Source organism: Taudactylus pleione, unplaced genomic scaffold (genome assembly GCF_031769625.1).
Source record: "Taudactylus pleione unplaced genomic scaffold, aTauple2 ptg000352l, whole genome shotgun sequence".
Lineage (NCBI taxonomy): Eukaryota > Metazoa > Chordata > Amphibia > Anura > Myobatrachidae > Taudactylus > Taudactylus pleione.
The window spans coordinates 15,575,468-15,595,000 of NW_028284753.1; the positions used below are offsets into that span (position 1 = coordinate 15,575,468).

The window sequence follows — 19,533 nt, forward strand, 5'->3', positions numbered from 1 at the left end:
AATTGGTCCTTTTGTGACAGGGCTGAAATGCAGTGGAAATTTTGTTTTTGGGAAGTTCATTGTCAAGGCAAAGAGGGACTTTGCAATTAATTGCAATTCATCTGATCACTCTTCAAGACATTCTGGAGTATATGCAAATTGCCATCATAAAAACTGAAGCAGCAGACTTTGTGAAAACCAATACTTGTGTAATTCTCAACTTTTGGCCATGGCTGTAGATACACCCTGGTGAAGCATGCAGACAAAGGCTTTAATAGCAGCATTATTAAACGTAGGTTCAAACCTGGACCTAGGTTGCAATTTACGTAATTGTGCCGGGATCTCAGATGACGCTTTACCTGCAACAAAAGGTACCGCTTTAGTCCCATGGAAAAACTTGTGGAGCTTCAATTGCCTGTTTAATTTGTACTTTTCAATTTCCCATTTCATCCCATCGAACTGGGTAGTGGGTACAAAACAAAGTCCACGACCTAAAACTTGAATTTCAAAGTCTTGTAAGTTGATGGGTAGAGAGATTAAAAACTATCTTCTCCTCGGTTGTGGATGCCTGCCTACACGTCTTCGACCTCATCCACTGGTGGCCCCTCCTTGTAAATTTCCTCCTCGGTCAGCCAAAGGACTGCCGATATCTACTCCTAAAGGGGCTACTGTACTGGACAATTTTTTTAGTGCTATTATTGGAATCACTGGTGGTATTATTGTGTGTCACCATAAAATGTGCGGTAACCACATACAACAGGGCGGTTCTGATCACTCTAGCCCCACGCTAAAATTTTTTTAATTTTTTTATAATTTTTCCAAACATCGGATCACCACCATCGGAACATCATGACCATCGCGACTTTCATTTTCACAGCGGCTTCAGCCGCCATGTACACTCTAGGGGTGGGCAATAAGCAGCCCTCCAGCTGTTGAACTACAAATCTCAGCATGCCTTGCAACAGATTTAGCATGGCAAATAGCAAAACTGTTGCATGGCATGCTGGGATGTGTAGTTCTACAACATCTGTGGGGCTGCTTATTGGCCACCCCTACTCTAGGGGGTGGGGGGGGGTTAATTTACTTTTTCTAAGCTGCTGCTAATCTCTACAGCCGCTGGGTGGAGGTCCTGCTGTACTGACCGATCAGCAGTGATCGGCAGCACAGCAGACACTGTGAGAGGGAGGAGGCAAGCAGAGGTCCCTCTGAGAGCAGCAGGCGCTGGAAAATGATTTTCCTGCAGCCACCCATACTCTTAATCTGACTGGTCAAATTATTGCGACCAGATCAGATAACTCACTGCCTAGTGTGGTGGGAAAAATACGACCATGCCATGCAAGTGGTTAAACAGGATAGAGTCAGCATCATTATATATAATCATTATATATAATAATCTACACAATCTCCAGTCACCTGGATAGGAGCCCTCTCCAGTAAGTCAATAAAAGTCTTTGTTCAATTCAAAGGTAATATAGTTTAATCAAAAATGAGTTGCCACATAAATAGTTGTCGACGTTTCGATTCCGATGGGAACCTTTTTCAAGACCGGCAAACAATGCATAAATGCACCATGTGTATAAAATTCAAATTACATCTAGAGATGAAAATACAAAAAGAACAAACAAACGTAATCAGTACACATACTAAAAGGTATCATAATACCAATAGAGCAGAAAATATATATATAAATCTGATTATGTTTGTTTGTTCTTTTTGTATTTTCATCTTTAGATGTAATTTGAATTTTATACACATGGTGCATTTATGCATTGTTTGCCGGTCTTGAAAAAGGTTCCCATCGGAATCGAAACGTCGACAACTATTTATGTGGCAACTCATTTTTGATTAAAATAGATTACCTTTGAATTGAACAAAGACTTTTATTGATTTACTGGAGAGTGCTCCTATCCAGGTGACTGGAGATTGTGTAGATATTTATGGATCAGTCCAAAAATCTGATCTTGGATAGCACCCCACTGATGAACTTTCCTTTGATGTGAGTGCATGATCTATATCGATATATTTGGAACCCGATGGATTCTTTCCTGACACCCATCTTCTCGCCAATAGACTGAAATGCAACAGTGATTAGCAGCAGCAGTGATATTTCAATACATTTGTGTAAGCATTGAACAAAATGGCACAGGGTGGTGTTGGATTATTGGATGAAGGCCTTCTCTCACAGGCTGAATGTGGAGCCTTATCCTTTACTGACGAGGAAGTTGAAAAAGTACTTTTTGACAAATTAGATTTCAACCTATTACCGGCAGAGACTTCAGCTGATCTATTTTATAGGCTATTGAAAATTCACAGAAGAGAGATAGATCTTGTACTCCATGGCCAATTTCTCTCGGAATATCATCACAGGAAACAGATACCACGTGGATTCCGTATACATAATATACCAACACTGGGGAGAAACAACCCAGTTTTTTGCGCAAGGTGGTATGGAATCCTAAATAAGTGTTCTTTTGATCTAATGGTACTTGTCATTGAGGAGGTAGGCGTGGAGTTACGTAAAAAAGGAAGAAATAGAACAACTTAATTTGACTAGTCTACCAACCCTTAGGGAAGATAAAATCGCCAAATGGCTGGATCGTCTACACAGTCAAGTAGAAACGTATAAGAGAGACCTAACTTCCTTTAAGAGAAAAAAGTTGGTGACCATCACAGCTGACTACCAAAATCATAACGTATGTAGATGGTTAATAGCTAATAATATGCCTGGTAGAACAATCTCCCATACTGGCAGGTTTCAACGTAGACGTGCACCGGTATTTCCTATGGAGTCGGGCTCTTCTATATCCACGTCGGAAACAGAGGCCATTGAAGGTACCCAAATGAGTAAAGCTTTTTTAGATCAAGGCACAGACCAGGATTTTACCCACCATGAGATTGGGGATCGAAGAATCGCAGACCGCATACGCGGAGGGGGAGACACTCGAAAATGCGGCCAAAGGAGACGGGTTTAAACTCTGTGTTTAACCTCTCCGATATTCATCTTGACCAATCGGATTTAAATCTTTTATTGAAAGGTTTGACATTTGTACCGACGTGCAGAAATAGTAAGTTCGAGAAATCGATTGATATTTATCGTTTTGGTAGGTCTATGAGGCTTAAAGAATTTTTTAAGAGTGATTTGACCCAATCCTGGCATAAGCCCTTTAAGAAACCCTCAGTCTTCGATCCACCATCTTCGAATGCCAGCATAAAAAGATACCTAAGGTTAATGAATACTGACATCAATGCTTGTGATAACACTAAAATCTACGATAATCTACCACCGGATGAGAAGAAGGCATTACAAAAATTAAGGGATAAGCCGCATATTGTAATCAGGCCTGCCGATAAGGGTGGAGCCATTGTTGTCCAGAATTGGACTGATTACGATTATGAAATAATGAAACAACTTTCAGACACAGATGTATACAAAAGGTCTGGTAGTAACCCTATCCCTGAGATTAAGACCAAGATTGATCAAGTGTTCAACTGCTTTGATGCATAGGTGGATTGATGAAGATCTGTATCATTATTTGTCAGTTGATAAACCACGATGTCCTATTTTGTATACTCTTCCAAAGATCCACAAAACCCTGATAAAACCCCCTGGGAGACCAATAATCTCGGCCCAAGGTTCCCTTCTGCAACCTCTTGCGATTTATATTGATAGTATTTTACAACCAAGAGTCTTGGAAGGAAGAAGTTATCTTCGTGACACTGGAGATTTTTTACAACAATTGAATAATCTAGGTCCAATCGATAAGGATGTTGTTATGGCAACAATGGACGTCAGTTCATTATACATGGTGATTCCGCACGGTTAAGGTCTGGATACGTTAAGAAAGATACTGATTGATCAAGGTCCAAGTGGTGATACTCCTTCAGAATTTGTGTTAGAACTGGCTGCCCTGGTTCTTTATAACAATCACTTCCATTATAAAGATGCGTTTTATACCCAAATAACAGGAACCGCAATGGGTTCGAATCTGGCACCAGCTTACGCCAATCTATATATGGCTAGATATGAAGAAACGCATATTTTTCCTAATTATGGTCAATGGATAGTCTTCTATCGGCGTTTCATAGATGACATATTTCTAATGTGGAAAGGGACTCCAGAGATGTATGAGGATATGGTGATTCAGCTGAATGCACTACAGAGTCCAATTAAATTCACTCATCAGGTCAACGATAGAGTTATACATTTTCTTGATGTGACGATAACGAACACTGAGGGGACCATCAATACATCGTTGTATCGAAAAGATACGGATCGGAATATGGACTTATTGACGACCAGCCACCATCCACCAGCACTCAAGGATAACTTACCAATTTCACAATTTTTACGTGTCATGCGGATAAACTCCAACTTAAACATCAGGGAAGATCAACTAGATGAAATGTCTGTCAGATTTCTTGAAAGGGGACATAGTCGGATGAAGTTGAACAAATGCCTTGCGAAAGCACGGCGTTTTTACCAAAAGCAAATGGATAAGGAACCGCCGCAATGTAAAAACAAACAACGCCTCATTTTTACAACGAAATTTGATAAGGGTGCCTATAAAACATCAAAAGCTTTAAAAGACCATTGGCACATTGTCGCATCTGATAACACGCTTCCATTTAAGAACTATGATCCACCTATGATGGCCCATAAACGTGGACCAAACCTTAAACAATTATTAATGAGACCTACTGCGTATCCTACAGAAGATAAAACTATACCTTAGCTTATGAAACAGAAACCTGGCTGTTATTCCTGTGGGAACTGCATTGCGTGTGCGTCTATGCTAACTGGACCGATGTTCCCCCATCCCCACACTGGTAAGAAGATCCACATTAAATATAAATGACATTGTATGATGGACTTCATAATTTATTATCTTACATGTCCTTGTGGATTATATTATGTGGGCCTTACGTCAAGAAAATTCCAAGATAGAATGGCCAACCATAGGGCATCCATCCGCTCGGCCCTGTCTACTGGACACACAGATAAACCGGTTGCCAGACATATCTTGTTGCAAGGCCACCAAGTGGCGAGTCTCAAGTGTCGGCTAATTGACTTGATACCACCATCTACCCTTGGGGGTGATAGGATCTCAGCCCTCAAGAAGCGAGAAAGCTTTTGGATCCATATGTTGGATATGGTAGCTCCACGTGGACTTAATGAGAATAATCCTCTTAATGTGTTTCTTTAAACTTAAACGCTGATGTGGGGTGATTCACATTCGGTGGTTGGTGGTTATTATCTTGGTCATGTGGCTTGAATCTTATGGTGACAGATGATAGTATATTTCATCTCTTGTGTTTTGGTGGTTTTTGGATAATTATTGGGTTTCACATTTCCTGTATGTGCCCATTTTTATGTATGGTACTGTTGGAATGTTTGACCTTTTTCTTTTCAAACTATGTCAAGTTTGTGTCTTCTACTTTTTTCACATTTGGATATGGCACTTATACTAGTACTGTATATATGGTATTCCTACCACTTATTTTTGTTTGAGTATCACTTTTAAATAGCATCTCACTATTATGTTCTGTTAGCACAGGTAACTTATACTTTTGGGAACACACTGAGGTGCACACATGGGTATGCACACTTTTTATTGGATAGATTTCTAACATCTTATCTATCTGTGCATGCAACCTATGGTATTCATTTATTATTGAATATTCTCTATTGATTTGTATCTATTTCTTTCTATTAGTGTCCATTTTGTTCATACTGTGCTTCTCTATATGGTTGTCTATTTGTAATGTTGGTTTGTATCTATCACTGCGTCTATACAGGCTCTAACAATCCATTCTTAAATTGTTACACCTGATCGAGTCATATGCTAGATTTTATACAGAGTGACACTCCCAAGGTGTCCCACTATTTGGTTAACTTTGTTTATGAACAAGTTAACAATATCGTGTAGACTGCTTCAATTGTGTACCATGTTCCCATGGTAACCTGCCGAACGCAGTGAGTCTGACGGGGTTGTTTATGTTCCGGCCCGGCTGAGACCATGTGACTCGATGTTGCTCTGTGACCACTTCCGCTAGGACGGGTATTTGAGCAGCCAGTTGGAGAGTTAGCACGTGTACAGCTCGCTGTCCCAGAGCTCAGCCGTTTTCCGGAGCATTGATAACTTAGTGTGGTGCATTCATGGACCTGGTAAACGCTTATTTAGTTTGTTTATATATCTATGGTCAGTATAATATGGCTATCTAAGATTGACCTTTAGCCATCGTGTAGCTAACATTGACCGCTGAATGCTTTTATTATATTACATGTATGAACATGGTTACAGCGCAGGTCCTGTGTATAGTGTGCTTATACCATCAATATTTTATTACATAGGTATCTGTGATGTATGCCAACTGGGACATATGTGAAGTGTAGCTCTGCTCAGATGTGAGGCTATGATACATGAAGTTGTTTGCCATACCAACCTGGTAAGCGCTGCCTGATTTTTCTATGTGCCTGTATTTTTAGTAGGATACTATTGTGTGAGGCTGATTATGAACCCATTGCAGGCTGTTACACCTGGGTGACCGTTTTACTTATATGACATGTACTTTCTATAGCACAATTTCAGATATTAGAAGGTGCTCATTTTACTGATATGTCATTACAAAGGTATCTGTGGTGCATATATATATTGGGAACACTGTGGAGTATAGTCCCAGTATGCAGGTGGTTGAAACTTGTGAAGTTCTAGATCACTTATAGCCTCCTTCGTTGAAAAATTACTTGGTATGTATGGATGTATATATATACATTAAATGATTTTGTATCTCTAGTATATATTTGATTTTCTATGGATTGAACACGGAGCCTGAGAGATTGTGTCACTGTGTATTATATTTTCTGCTCTATTGGTATTATGATACCTTTTAGTATGTGTACTGATTACGTTTGTTTGATCTTTTTGTATTTTCATCTCTAGATGTAATTTGAATTTTATACACATGGTGCATTTATGCATTGTTTGCCGGTCTTGAAAAAGGTTCCCATCGGAATCGAAACGTCGACAACTATTTATGTGGCAACTCATTTTTGATTAAACTATATTACCTTTGAATTGAACAAAGACTTTTATTGACTTACTGGAGAGTGCTCCTATCCAGGTGACTGGAGATTGTGTAGACATTTATGGATCAGTCCAAAAATCTGATCTTGGATAGCACCCCACTGATAAACTGTGATGTGAGTGCAGGATCTATATCGATTTATATATGTATGTATGTATATATATATATATATATATATATATACATATATATAATGTCTAGTGTTCCCTCTAGCTCCGGCGGGAGGCAGGGCGCCGGAGCTAGAGAGGGCATGCCCGTGCGCGCGACCGAGAAGGGGGCGTGGTCATCGAAAAGGGGGCGTGTCTATAAGCGCACTGGCACCGCATGTTTCTCCACCCGCGGGACACTGCGTCCCGCGGGTGAGAACGGCTCCCGCAGGCTGTGAGGGCAGGGCGCTTTTTGCCCTCCTCCTGGAGGCAGGGTGCTTTTTGCCCTCCAGAAGGAGGGCAGGGTGCCGCGCTCCGCTAAAACAGCCTAGCGGGAGCGCTAAATGTCTATATACTTGAAGAAGTCTCTGGAGGAAACGCGTTGGGAGTAGCAGCCTCTTAGCCCATGAACCTTGACTCTTTTGACTCAAGATAAGCTGTTATCCTCCTTTTTACCCATTAATTGTCTTTACATATATTTTATTTTTTATCAATTTATTTCCTCAACCTCCATATGATGCATTATTGTATTCCCACTAATTGATTTTTTTGCCTTGTCTACATTTTTTTTTATAGATTATGACTGTTTGCACGTTATATACCGTATATGACCACTACTGTTTTATGTATGCACCAGCACTTTGTAGCAGACTGGTTCTCTCTCTCGCACCAGCACTTTGTAGCAGACTGGTTCTCTCTCTCGCACCAGCACTTTGTAGCAGACTGGTTCTCTCTCTCGCACCAGCACTTTGTAGCAGACTGGTTCTCTCTCTCGCACCAGCACTTTGTAGCAGACTGGTTCTCTCTCTCGCACCAGCACTTTGTAGCAGACTGGTTTTCCCTCTCCCTCTCTCTCTCCTCCCCCCCCCTTACATAATCATGAAAGGGGCACTCACCAGTCTTGCAATTGCCATATGTTTCAATTTATTGTAGAATAAACGCCATATATCCAAATGTAGGTTGCAATAAGTAGTCAACGTTTCGGTCTGTGCATAGACCATTTTCAAGACATGCAATCCAAGTACACAGTGTTAAATTGGTCAGCAACAGCATGTAGCCTCTTTTAGACGAGTCAGTCCCTCCACCACCGCTGGCTCTAATGTGTTGCATTTCACAAGGTGGAACTTATGGCACAGCGCATGTGCTGCACAGCAAGACCTTTACAGCTGATATCAACGTGTCTTTAGTTGCCAAAGGAACCGTCCCACACCATAGCGTAGCGCTTACGTGTCTGTAGCTACTAGGTACCTGTGCACAGGCATTTTCTTTTTGTGTGAGCAATGTCAAATAACACAGTGTATAAAACGGCACTAAGCAGCTAAATAACATATATCGAATCTTTAATTAATGGTCAGCTAGACACATAAGCCAAAAAATTCAAGTGCTGGACAGCATTATATTGTATTTTTTTTAAACACCATACAACCAGTGATTGCACTGAGCGAAAAAATTGTGGGTCTAAGGGACTCCTCACTTTGAAAAATTGGGGTCCTACTCCACTGTTTTTGGTCCCGTCACATATTATGGGGTTGAGGGCAGGCAGCAGTTGGGACAGTGCTGGGGGCAGGGGTAGGAGTTGGGGTACAGGGGGTTAAGGGCAAGCAGCAGTTGGGGTAGAGCTGGTGTAAAGGCAGGGAGAAGTTTCTGTAGAGCTGGGGCTAGAGGGGTGTTAGGGAAGGCAGAGCTGGTGGTAGGGAGGGGTAATTGCAGACAGCAATTGCGACAGTGCTGGTGGCAAAGAGGGGGCTAGGGTGAGGTAGCGCTTGATTTAGAAAGGGGGAAAGGGTGGATAACAGCTGTACTGGGGGCAACGAAGATGTTAGGGGCAGGCAGTACTAAGGTTAGGGAGGGGGCAAGGGTAGATAGCTGGGGTAGTATTGGGGCAAGGGGGAGGTTAGGGACAGGCAGTGCTGGGGGTAAGGTGGGGGATCAGTGATCGCGGTGAGCCAAAAAAAATGTGAGTCCCAGGGACCCATCACTTTAAAAAACAGGGGTCCTACCTGACCTTTTCTGGGTCCCATCTAAATGAAGGTATTCTGTAAATCTAACAATTTAGCAGCTACAGATCATGAACATGAAGCAGATGACATTTCCCCATTAGGAAAAAAAACTAACAAATTGGCCCCCACATACAGAAAAACACACACATTGGCCCCGGTAGGAAAAAAAAACCACATTGGCCCCCCACAGGAAAATATAGAAACACATAGGCCCACCACAGGATAAAATCAAATACATTGGCCCCCACAGGAAAAAAAAACACATTGGCCCCCATAGTAAAAAATAAAACACAATGGTCCGATAGTAAAAAACAAACAAACACTGGCCCCCACAGGAAAAAAAAATGTAAACACAATGATTCAAATTTATTGCACTACAGCCTGCCATGCTGTGCCACTGCATAACTGTAGCTGGAGGCAGCATGCAGCTACGTGACATGCCAGGATCGAGCTGCGTCTGAGCCACCTGGAAAAGTCCAGTGCTGCCAGCCTACAAGGATGCAGCAAGGTGGGTGCAGGCAAGGTTGCATTAGAATTTGTGGGGCCCAGTATAAATGAAACTAGTAGTGCTTCCCCAATCAGGGGCACACAGATGAGGCAAAGCGAACAGATCCTCATAATGGCTTGGTGGGAAGAGGCATACATGGGGAGGGTGGTCAGAGGAACAGATAGGGGATGGGCAGAGGCACACATGGGGGCAGGTAGAGACACATGCGGATTGAGACAAAGGCACACATGTGGAGAGATGTACACGGGTATAAACACTAGCCATTGACAAGACATACTGTACCTGGTGGTGAAGATGATGGGGGGCGTCAAAGTACTGCAGATACATTTTTCATTATACACAACCAGCGGGGAAGGGGGCGGAGAGTAGTGTACGGGACAGCGCTATATACTCCCCAGTGCCGGGCAGCAGTGTCATCAGATTGAAAAAGCATAAATTAGCAATGCTCATAATTACACTGGAATGTGGGAAGAACAGAGCATCCAAAATCTGGGACATACATAGTAGTCCAAAATGTGTGCACATGTGAAATCAACAGTTGGGGGGTTGCAGCTCGTGAGCACTTACTATCTAATGCAGTGACCGCTTTATGAGGGGAATTCAATTAGAGGCGAAAAGCCATATTCGTCTGTTTTTTTGTGAAAAATTCGCCTAAAAAAAAAATTCGCCAAATTCAATTCCAGGACAATTTCGCCTAAGTGAAAACAATTCTCCAAAAATTAATCCAATCAATAGCTGGTGAAAAGAAATGCAAAATCTTTATTTTGGGGTGCAAACATGGGGAAACAACTCAGACCCCTTGGGACAGCCCTCCAAAGGACAAATACGCAAAAAAACAGAAACTAAAACCTAAGAACACCCCAAAAAAGACATGTCATTTTTGGGGTGAAAATTTAAAAAGTGGGGGGATATACATTAAAAGTAGCGAAAAAGACTTCTTGGGGGTCCACAAGGATGGGTCAGGTGTTTTTGGGATTGCAGGTGCATGCAGCAGGTGGATTTTTCACGTTTTTTAAAAGCTCACTTTAGAGACATAAGAACATGCTAGCACCCGTTTTCAAGCACCCCAAATTTGACTGGACTACTTATTTTCACCAAAAAATACAGCTGTATGCCATTCTTCACCACTTTTACCTAGACGCTAATAGCAAGCTATTTACACAACTTAAGTACGCAAAATAGTTTTATTAGGGCTATTAGTACACATCTATATTGATTCTCTATGTTAGAGCATCTTTTTCTGGGGTACAGACTGATTTCCCCAATTCTTTCAGTACTTTTCACTTGTTCCGCATTCGCCTATTTCCGTTTTCGCCTGTTTTGCAATTGAATTAGGCGAAAAGCGGGGACGAGCACGGAATTAATTCGCCTCTGAAACAGGCGAACAGTCGAAAACTTCGCCTCTAATTGAATATGGCTCTATGTAACAACTATATGAAAAACATTTATTTAACTGCTCATACCACACTACTTGATTATAGTTTAAATGTCTAGCACATTCATATGGGATCAGTTTCGAGTGTGCACTACGTATTGTCTGCTCCGCAGGGCCTCCACACTGTAATGACAGGCAGCCAATCTGATAAGCTGCACACCCCACTCTATGCTGCCGAGCCGGCAAGTATACCCTCCCCGATGAAGACTCTGTGCCCCTAACACTCCGGAAGCTGGAAGCCACACAGCACCCACTACGTGGTGGCACCCTTGCCGCTCAGCTGGGACATGCTCCGACTCGGGCCAGCCCTGAGCACCAGTCACCATGCTCACAACCAAGCCGCCACCACCTATCATTTATACTTACCGGAGGCCTTCTTCAATCCAGGAGCAGGGACAGACGTTACGGAGCCGCTTGTCACTACAGCGCCGCTAAGGCGCTAACGAAGTCTGCTCTGACACTTTTTATAGCCTGCAGCTGGGCCAGATCATCAGGGAGCCAGGGATTGGCTATAGCGGAGCGCGTCCCCAGGGACCCTCCCATTTTGAAAAAGTGAGTCCCCTCCCTCAATACCGGGTAAAATACGCGCTATATACTTAAATATCAGTATATAAAATATAGCTAGTGGAGAGACAGACAGTACAGAAACAAGGACCTGGTATGCTGACATATTAAATTTGCTAAATTATTGTTAAACTCTAACACTACTATTTTATACTAACCACAAAACCTATGCTACTGTGCAGAGATAAGTCCTCTCAAGATAAGTCAATTTGAAAACTGGATACACTAGAGCCATAAACGCATGGCACATTATATATCTGACCAGTCCAACGGATCACACCGTCTTGAAAAAATTTTACCACATCAGACACTTAAGATGGTGGAAATAGCGGTAATATAGTGCATATTTGCAAATTTGCTATAGCGCGTATTTGCAAACACTAGGGGATGCACACAGTTAGCAATCATGGTAAATGGGTAATACTCACAGCTACACAGTTGGGCTAGTGAAGGAATGCATACAGGGCCTGATTCAGAGCCGGACGCTATTTGCGCTCGCTCGTCCAGAAAAAGAGGCTGGCTATTTAAATTAACCGTTCGCTCTTTGCGGTCTGTTCACGCCTCTATGTCTGAACGAGCGAACAAAACATGCAAACGTAATTTTGAAAAAAACGCCCCCTGGCCGCTCGCATCATACGTCATGTCCGCTATTTATTAGATTAATCGAGTACAGCGTATGAACTGCTCGCTATTCTTGTGGTTGGTTTTTCCTACCACAATCATGCGAGCAGTTCTGACTATAAAACAACCAAGTGATGTGGTCGATGACGCTGCTTTAGTAATTATGCACACCCTTAAAACGCCCGTTTTGACCGTTTGGCACGCCTGCGTTCGGATCTCCACTCCCCGTTTTCAAGCACCTTCCCCTGTTACCACCCACAAACGCCTCCTCCTGTCACTCAAAATAGCAGGCATTCGCTATTTAGCGAGCACACGATTTTCGGCCGCACTGACTGGTTCGCGCATGCGTATTAAAATCCGTACGCATGCGCAGTTGTGCGAACATCGGTCGGAACGAACGAGCGGCCGCTTACGAGCGGCTCTGAATCAGGCCCACAGTTACACTGGGAGGATAAACACAGTTACATAGTCAGGATTGAGGGGGGCGCACAGCTGGGCAGTAATGGGCCACAGGCAATATGTGCAAAATAAACATTGTTATTTCTTTTTTTTTTTGCTAAGTAAAACCAGCTATTGTCAGGTAACTAGAAATACAGCACCTGATAACATATGAATGATTGCTATTACAGTACACAACACTATCGATACCAACAGGCTGTCATTTGTGCAGGGTGTTAAAAAAATGAGGAATTATTGAAGGGAAAGCTACGTAAATATAATAACAATATGCCTCTCTCACTCCTGGGGTATACCTGTCACTGGAGAACGGAGGATCCGAGCCCGGTCGTAGGCCCTGCATAGGATTCAGGCTGTGCCTGCGGCATGCACACAACAGATACGTACTGCTGTGTAACCAAATTACCGGACATCGATTCATGAGTCACTGGCTGCGGTATCCATGACAACGCCTCTCGCGAGAGGAGAGCGTGGGCAGTGCTGCAGGGAGACGTGGAACGCACACAGCGCCACCCAGAAGTGTGCACCGAGTTTTCTCAGAGGCTTCCTGAGCAGACTGCAGAAGGCGGACACTGGGATTCTGGGAGTTGCAGTTCAACTGCTCGCATCCATCTCCAACCAGCCGGTCTCTGCCCAGCGGTGGAGGAGGTGCTGCCGGCAGCAATAGGTTGATCAGAATCTGGCGGCAGCGGTGATGATTGCTGAATCCTTCAGGCCCCTCTCAGTATTAAAAACTGGGTCCCCAACATCCTGTAGCGAGTAAAACCGCGCTATAGCGCGTATTTTGTGATCACTGTACAATGTGTCCAAACTACTCATAGTGGGCAATCCCATATACTTAAATATTAGTATATAAAATATAGCTAGTGGAGAGACAGACAGTACAGAAACAAGGACCTGGTATGCTGACATATTAAATTTGCTAAATTATTGTTAAACTCTAACACTACTATTTTATACTAACCACAAAACCTATGTTACTGTACAGAGATAAGTCCTCTCAAGATAAGTCAATTTGAAAACTGGATACACTAGAGCCATAAACGCATGGCACATTATATATCTGACCAGTCCAACGGATCTCACCGTCTTAAAAAAAAAATGTACCACATCAGACACTTAAGATGGTGGAAATAGCGGTAAAACCTTCCATAAAACTGCTATGAGACAAGAAACTCTAGATTTTTCACTCATAAGATTAAAAAAAAGGGTCCATAGGGTATCCACAGGATACCTTGGGGTATAGGCGATGGTGGAAGTCATCGGGCACCACACAGTTAATTTTCATCTCCCAGGATGCACCGGGGCCCCTCTCCTATACCCCGCCCCCAGGCCAAGGCACCTTCAGGTTCGTAGGTGCCCGGCCCGAGTCGGGTCACTGCACGGAGGGGCTATTGAAACAGCCCCAGCAGAAGATTCTTCAAGAGCGGTCAGCACGGACAGTCCAACGGATGTCCGTGCTGCCACCCCGCCGGCGCCAAGATGCCAGTACGGATCCCGCTAGCAGGGACCCCGGGGGATCCCTGGACTGTGGCTGGATTTCACGGGGATCGCAAGGTAAGCAGCGGGCGTCTGCCATAGGCGCCCGCTGGTTCACAGTCCTCATTTATCCCCAGAGTAGAGGGGCTTCCTGGGGATGGACGCGCGTGGAGCCAGGCACTGAGCCTGCGTTGCCACTAGACCACCAGGGACGTCGGGCTGGAACTTTCAAACAAGCTCCAGCGTCCCGGGGGTTAATAGCAGGCCTTCCCTGTCTCACAGCCGGCGCCTCCCCCGCTGCACACAGTGCCTTTCCACTTCGGTCCGGCGGGCTGTGTCAGCGCTCCTTCCCCGGGTCTGCCTCCTCTGAGCTCTCCGGCAGCCATTTTAAGGCATAGACGCTGGTCTCATCGGCGTTGCGGAGCCCGGGTCCCCCCGCATACCTCTCCTGTAAGGTCAGAGTATGTAGCACTATTCCTACCAGACTTTAGGTCTGCGTAGTTGATGGTAGTGCAATTAGTGCAGGTGGATATTCTGTATTGTATGTGATTTATGCTAGCGCTGTCTGACTGCATTTTCTTTGTCAGCCATTTTGCTTTCCCTATACTTGTCCTTCTCGCAGCCCTCACGGTGCCAGTACTGTCAGGGTGGAAATTTACCTCAGTTAACAGTATTTTTCTGTGTGGTGGGTCACATACAGCATCCATACTCTACAATGTCTGGGAGTGACGAATCTGTACACTCCTAATTTCCTGCTCCAGATGTAAGGCAGGCATTGGGGAGGGAGATGTACTTAATGGGGGCTTATGTACACCTTGTTCTGCCCTTTCATGTGCACCTGCTGTTTGTAATTCTGCACAGAAGCCTCCCTGGGCTTGTTTTGAACAAACTCTGAATACCATTGTAGGACGGTTGGCAGCTCCCCCCTGTGTTTCCCCAGATTGGGTTTACACAGCAGGCGGTAGTTCAAACCGCCATACAGGGGGTCGCCCAGCAGATGACGGTGGCGCAGTGCCTCCCTCCACAGCCGACACCTTCTCCGGTGTCTCTGGAGCCTATTTGGGTTAACTCTTTCTCTACCACGGTTCAAAACCTGGCAGAGATGTTGCAGGGTGAATCCTCACCATGGGACTTCAGTCAAACCAGGACAAGGCCGTGGAGATCCAGAAAGTTGTACACTCTATGCTCCAGACAGGAGTCATAGTTCCGGTACCGTTTCCCCAGAGGGGAACGGGTTATTATTCCAACCTCTTTCTGGTTCCCAAACTGAACAGTTCATATCGGCCTATCCTCAATCTCAAATCCCTGAACAAATTTCTCCGAGTACTTCGGTTCAAGATGGAAACCCTGCGGTCTATTATACTGGCTATGGAACCTGGGGATTTTATGGTGTTTCTGGATATTCAGGATGCATACCTGCATTATCCGATTGCTTCGGCTAACCAGAGGTTTCTCAGGTTTGCTGTCCTACAGCAACATTTCCAATTCCAGGCCCTGCCGTTTGGCCTTTCTACTGCACCTCGGATGTTTACAAAAATTATGGCGGTAATGGCGGCCTGTCTGTGGCTGCAGAGGGTCCGCCTGTTGCCATACCTGGACGACCTTCTGCTGCTAGTCGGGTCACCAGAGATACTTCACCACCATCTACAGCTTACAATCTCGGTCTCAGACTCACGGTTGGCTGATCAACTGGAAGAAGTCCTCCCTGACTCCCTCCCAGAAGATGCTCCTTCTTGGGACACTGTTGGACTCTCAACAGCGGCGGATTTTCCTGACCCAGGACAAGATCTCCATTTTGCAGAAGCAAGTACACAGATGCCTGCACAGTCGCCGAGTGTCGATTCACTCGGCAATGCAGTTAGTGGGCTCCATGGTATCAACCTTCGACAGGGTGGAGTATACCCAGTTTCATTCCCGGCCTCTGCAGACATTGATCTTCTCCAGGTGGGACGGATCTTCACATCGGATAAGGACACAAACAATGGTGCACTCTCCGGAGGTGTGTCTGTCTCTAACTTGGTGGCTTCAGACGGGTCATCTCACCAAGGGACACCCCTTTTGGATTCCGGACTGGGTCCTCCTGACGACGGACGCCTGTCTCCGGGGTTGGAACGGAGTGACGGGTCCACACTTTTTTCAGGGAAGGTGGACAGCAGTGGAGTCTGCCCTACCAATAAACATATTGGAACTTCGAGCGGTCTTCAGGGCATCCAGGGGAATGGTCTCTTCACCAGGAAGTGTTTCAGCTCCTAGTGGACAAGTGGGGTCTTCCGGAGATGGACCTCATGGCATCCCGACACAATCACAAGCTGCCCGTGTTCGGGTCCAGAACAAGAGATGCCAAGGCTCTTCTTGTGGACGCTCTGTCGGTCAAGTGGACCTTCCAGTTTGCATACCTGTTTCTTCCGTTCTCCCTTCTTCCTCGGGTGCTTCGGAAGTTCAAAGAAGAAGGAGGCACTGTCCTGCTCGTGGCTCCAGCGTGGCCCAGACGACACTAGTACTTAGATCTTCAGTCTCTCCATCGACACTCCATTGCTGTTGCCTCAACGTCCGGACCTGTTGTCTCAAGGTCCTTGCCTTTACCTGAACCTGGGTCATCTGTCTTTGATGGCGTGGCTCTTGAGACATCCTTCCTGAGCTCTAAGGGTTTTTTCTACCTCTGTGGTTAACACCATTCTCAGAACACGAAAGCCTGCCTCTGCCAGGATTTATCACAGGGTGTGGCATGCCTATTTTGATTTGTGTCGTCCAAGAGGGTACGGCCCCCAGTTGTTTCGGATATCTAGAGTTTTTTATATATATATATATATATATATATATATATATATACCACAAAATAATCCATATGGTGCAGCCTTGGATAGGTAGTACCACACAGATACAATACCAGCACGCCGTTGAAGGTACAAAAAAACAATTTATTGTGCCATCATACAAAAATAGCCATGAACTTATCAGTTACCAATCTGCTGGTTATAAACAAAGCCATGTAACAGACGTAGTCCTGGTCTCGTCTCGTCAAGAGACTCCTATATATGGGGAAAAAAAGGGGGCAAGGACAAGTTACACTGTGAATTACGTATATGAATAATATGCTTGTACCGTAAGTATACTTGTGTATTAAGCATATAGGAAAACAATCCTTAGATCGCTGTTATAGGATTCCACATCGGATGTAGCCTGCAGCTTTTGTCTCCACCCCACAGTAGTCAGGAAATCACCGATCTGTGTGTGTGCACCCCCCACCTCCACTGCGCACACACAGGTTGCAACAGTGTGGATCATATAACTGCATTTAAGGATTGTTTTCTTATATGCTTAATATACAATTATACTTACGGTACGCGCATATTATTAGTCATATACGTAATTCACGGTGTAACTAATTACTACACTATCATGCGCTTGTCCTTGTCCCCCCTTTTTCCCCAGATTTATCCGACTCACCAATCAGCTTTTTCAAGGATTAAGCAGCTACCTGCTTGCAAACAGGAGTATAGTGTGACTTAATACAAGAAGGAGGACAGAGACATCCTTAATAGTACCATCTTCCCGTGTGAACAATTTTAGGGGCAACGCCACAGTTCTATTATAAATCTACATAGAGAATTCCGAAGAAGGGGGGGGGGGCAGCAGGATGTTTAAGGGGCTGCACCTCAAAAGCTATTGGAGGTACGAAGCTGCATGCCAAATTTTATGGCAAAAACATAAAGAATTAGGATTTTTGAGTAAACTAAAGCTCCAACTGTCAGTTTTTTTTCTGACACTCAGTTAGAACTTATTTTCTGCTGTTCTCTTTGGGGGATATTTGGGAAGGCATAACTCAGGGTAAGAGGTGAATTTAGACTTGGGGTTTGTTTTATTAGGTAGCTATTGCTCCAGAATATGGCCTTTTGGGGTTCAGGTAATTGAGAAAGTTACAGTTTTTAAACTATTATCTCACAAACCTGCCATTATACAGATAGGAAGTTTCAATGTGTTGCGCAGCCTCAGTAGGAGCCTTAAGCAGGTGTACTCACTGTGGCTTCACTTGGGTGTACCAAGATGGCTACCTTTAGCGGGTGGTAGCGGCGGTGGGCTCTGGAGAGGAATGCGGTCGTTAGCTGTGTCCAGGACCCAGGGGAGGGGAGGGTACCGGGCGTTAGCTGCAGGCAGAACCTGGGGAAAGTAGACCGTATTAGCGGCAGCGGTGCCGGCGGCAGGAGACAAATGCCATCTCGGATCTGAAAGATCTGTGATACCTGCATCTGTGTTTAAATAAACAAACACAGAAGCAGGGATCGGTCAGTGAGACCCATCTGTGCTTCTGTGTTTGAAAAAAAAACAACAAAAAAGCTCTGTGTTAAAAAAAAAATATATATTGTGTGCCCCCCCCCCCCCAAAAAAAACAAAAAACAGTACCGGGCTTTGGAGACCCAGTACTGGTTGTGCTAAATACAGGGTACAAACGAAGCAGGGGTACCCTGTATTAAGCACAACCAGCACCAGGCTTTTCAGAACCAGTCCTGGTTGCCAAAATACGGGGGACAAATGACGTAGGGGTCCCCCGTATTCAGCGCAACCAGCAGTGAGCTCTGAGCTGGTTCTGGAAATGCAGGGGGAAAAATGTGTAGGGTCCCCCTGTATTTACCAGAACCAGCACCGGACCCTTTCTAGCTATCTCCGGCACCCCTGGAGCGTTGTGTGCAGGGTTGATTATGTAGGGTGTGGTGCAAAGAAAGAATTTAAATATTGTCTTTTGCTGTGGAACTAGAGTTCCCAGCAAGCCTACCCTGCATGCTAGTGCTAGTACTAATACATGTACACACACTATCTCACATACTCACCTAGTATCCCTGAAGCCAATCTGTCCTCTTCTCCAGTAAATTATCAATAGCGTACCTGTAGTAAAAAAAATCCATACTCGCCTCCTCCTATGCGTGGATCTGTCCTCTTCGTTCCAAAGAAGACAATCCATTGTCTTGGCAAAAAAATAAAAATGGAAATACCCGGACCCTCGTACATTAGTAGTGTCCTACTCGAATGACCGCTCCGCTGCGGGATTTCAGTACAGAAATCCCGGTGTGGAGCGCTCATTGTCTGAGAGAGGTGAGCCTTCCACCTCTCAGCCAATGAGCAGTTCTCACCATTGACTTCAATGGTGAGAACCGAGCGTGCCCTTTTAAAAAATGGCGCCTCAGCGCCATTTTTTAATTTGAAAGATGGCCGCCGCGAGCGAATCACGGCTTCCGACGTCATTGCTCCGCCCCCTCGGCTGGC

The 19,533-nt window shown here is 44.7% G+C and overlaps 1 protein-coding gene across 2 annotated transcripts in view; it reads left to right on the forward strand.

The window, feature by feature from the left end:
* The window catches only part of DNAAF6 (dynein axonemal assembly factor 6), a 179,172-nt gene that overhangs the window by 44,005 nt on the left and 115,634 nt on the right, over positions 1-19,533 (forward strand). The window contains exon 2 of one of the 2 annotated variants that reach the window (XM_088444298.1): positions 6,332-6,426. The exons of the other annotated variant lie outside the window; for it this stretch is intronic. Within the exon in view, the coding sequence (XP_088300424.1) occupies positions 6,401-6,426 (26 nt within the window). The 5' untranslated portion in view covers positions 6,332-6,400. The remainder of the gene's footprint in view (positions 1-6,331; positions 6,427-19,533) is intronic. 2 annotated transcript variants of the gene reach the window in all.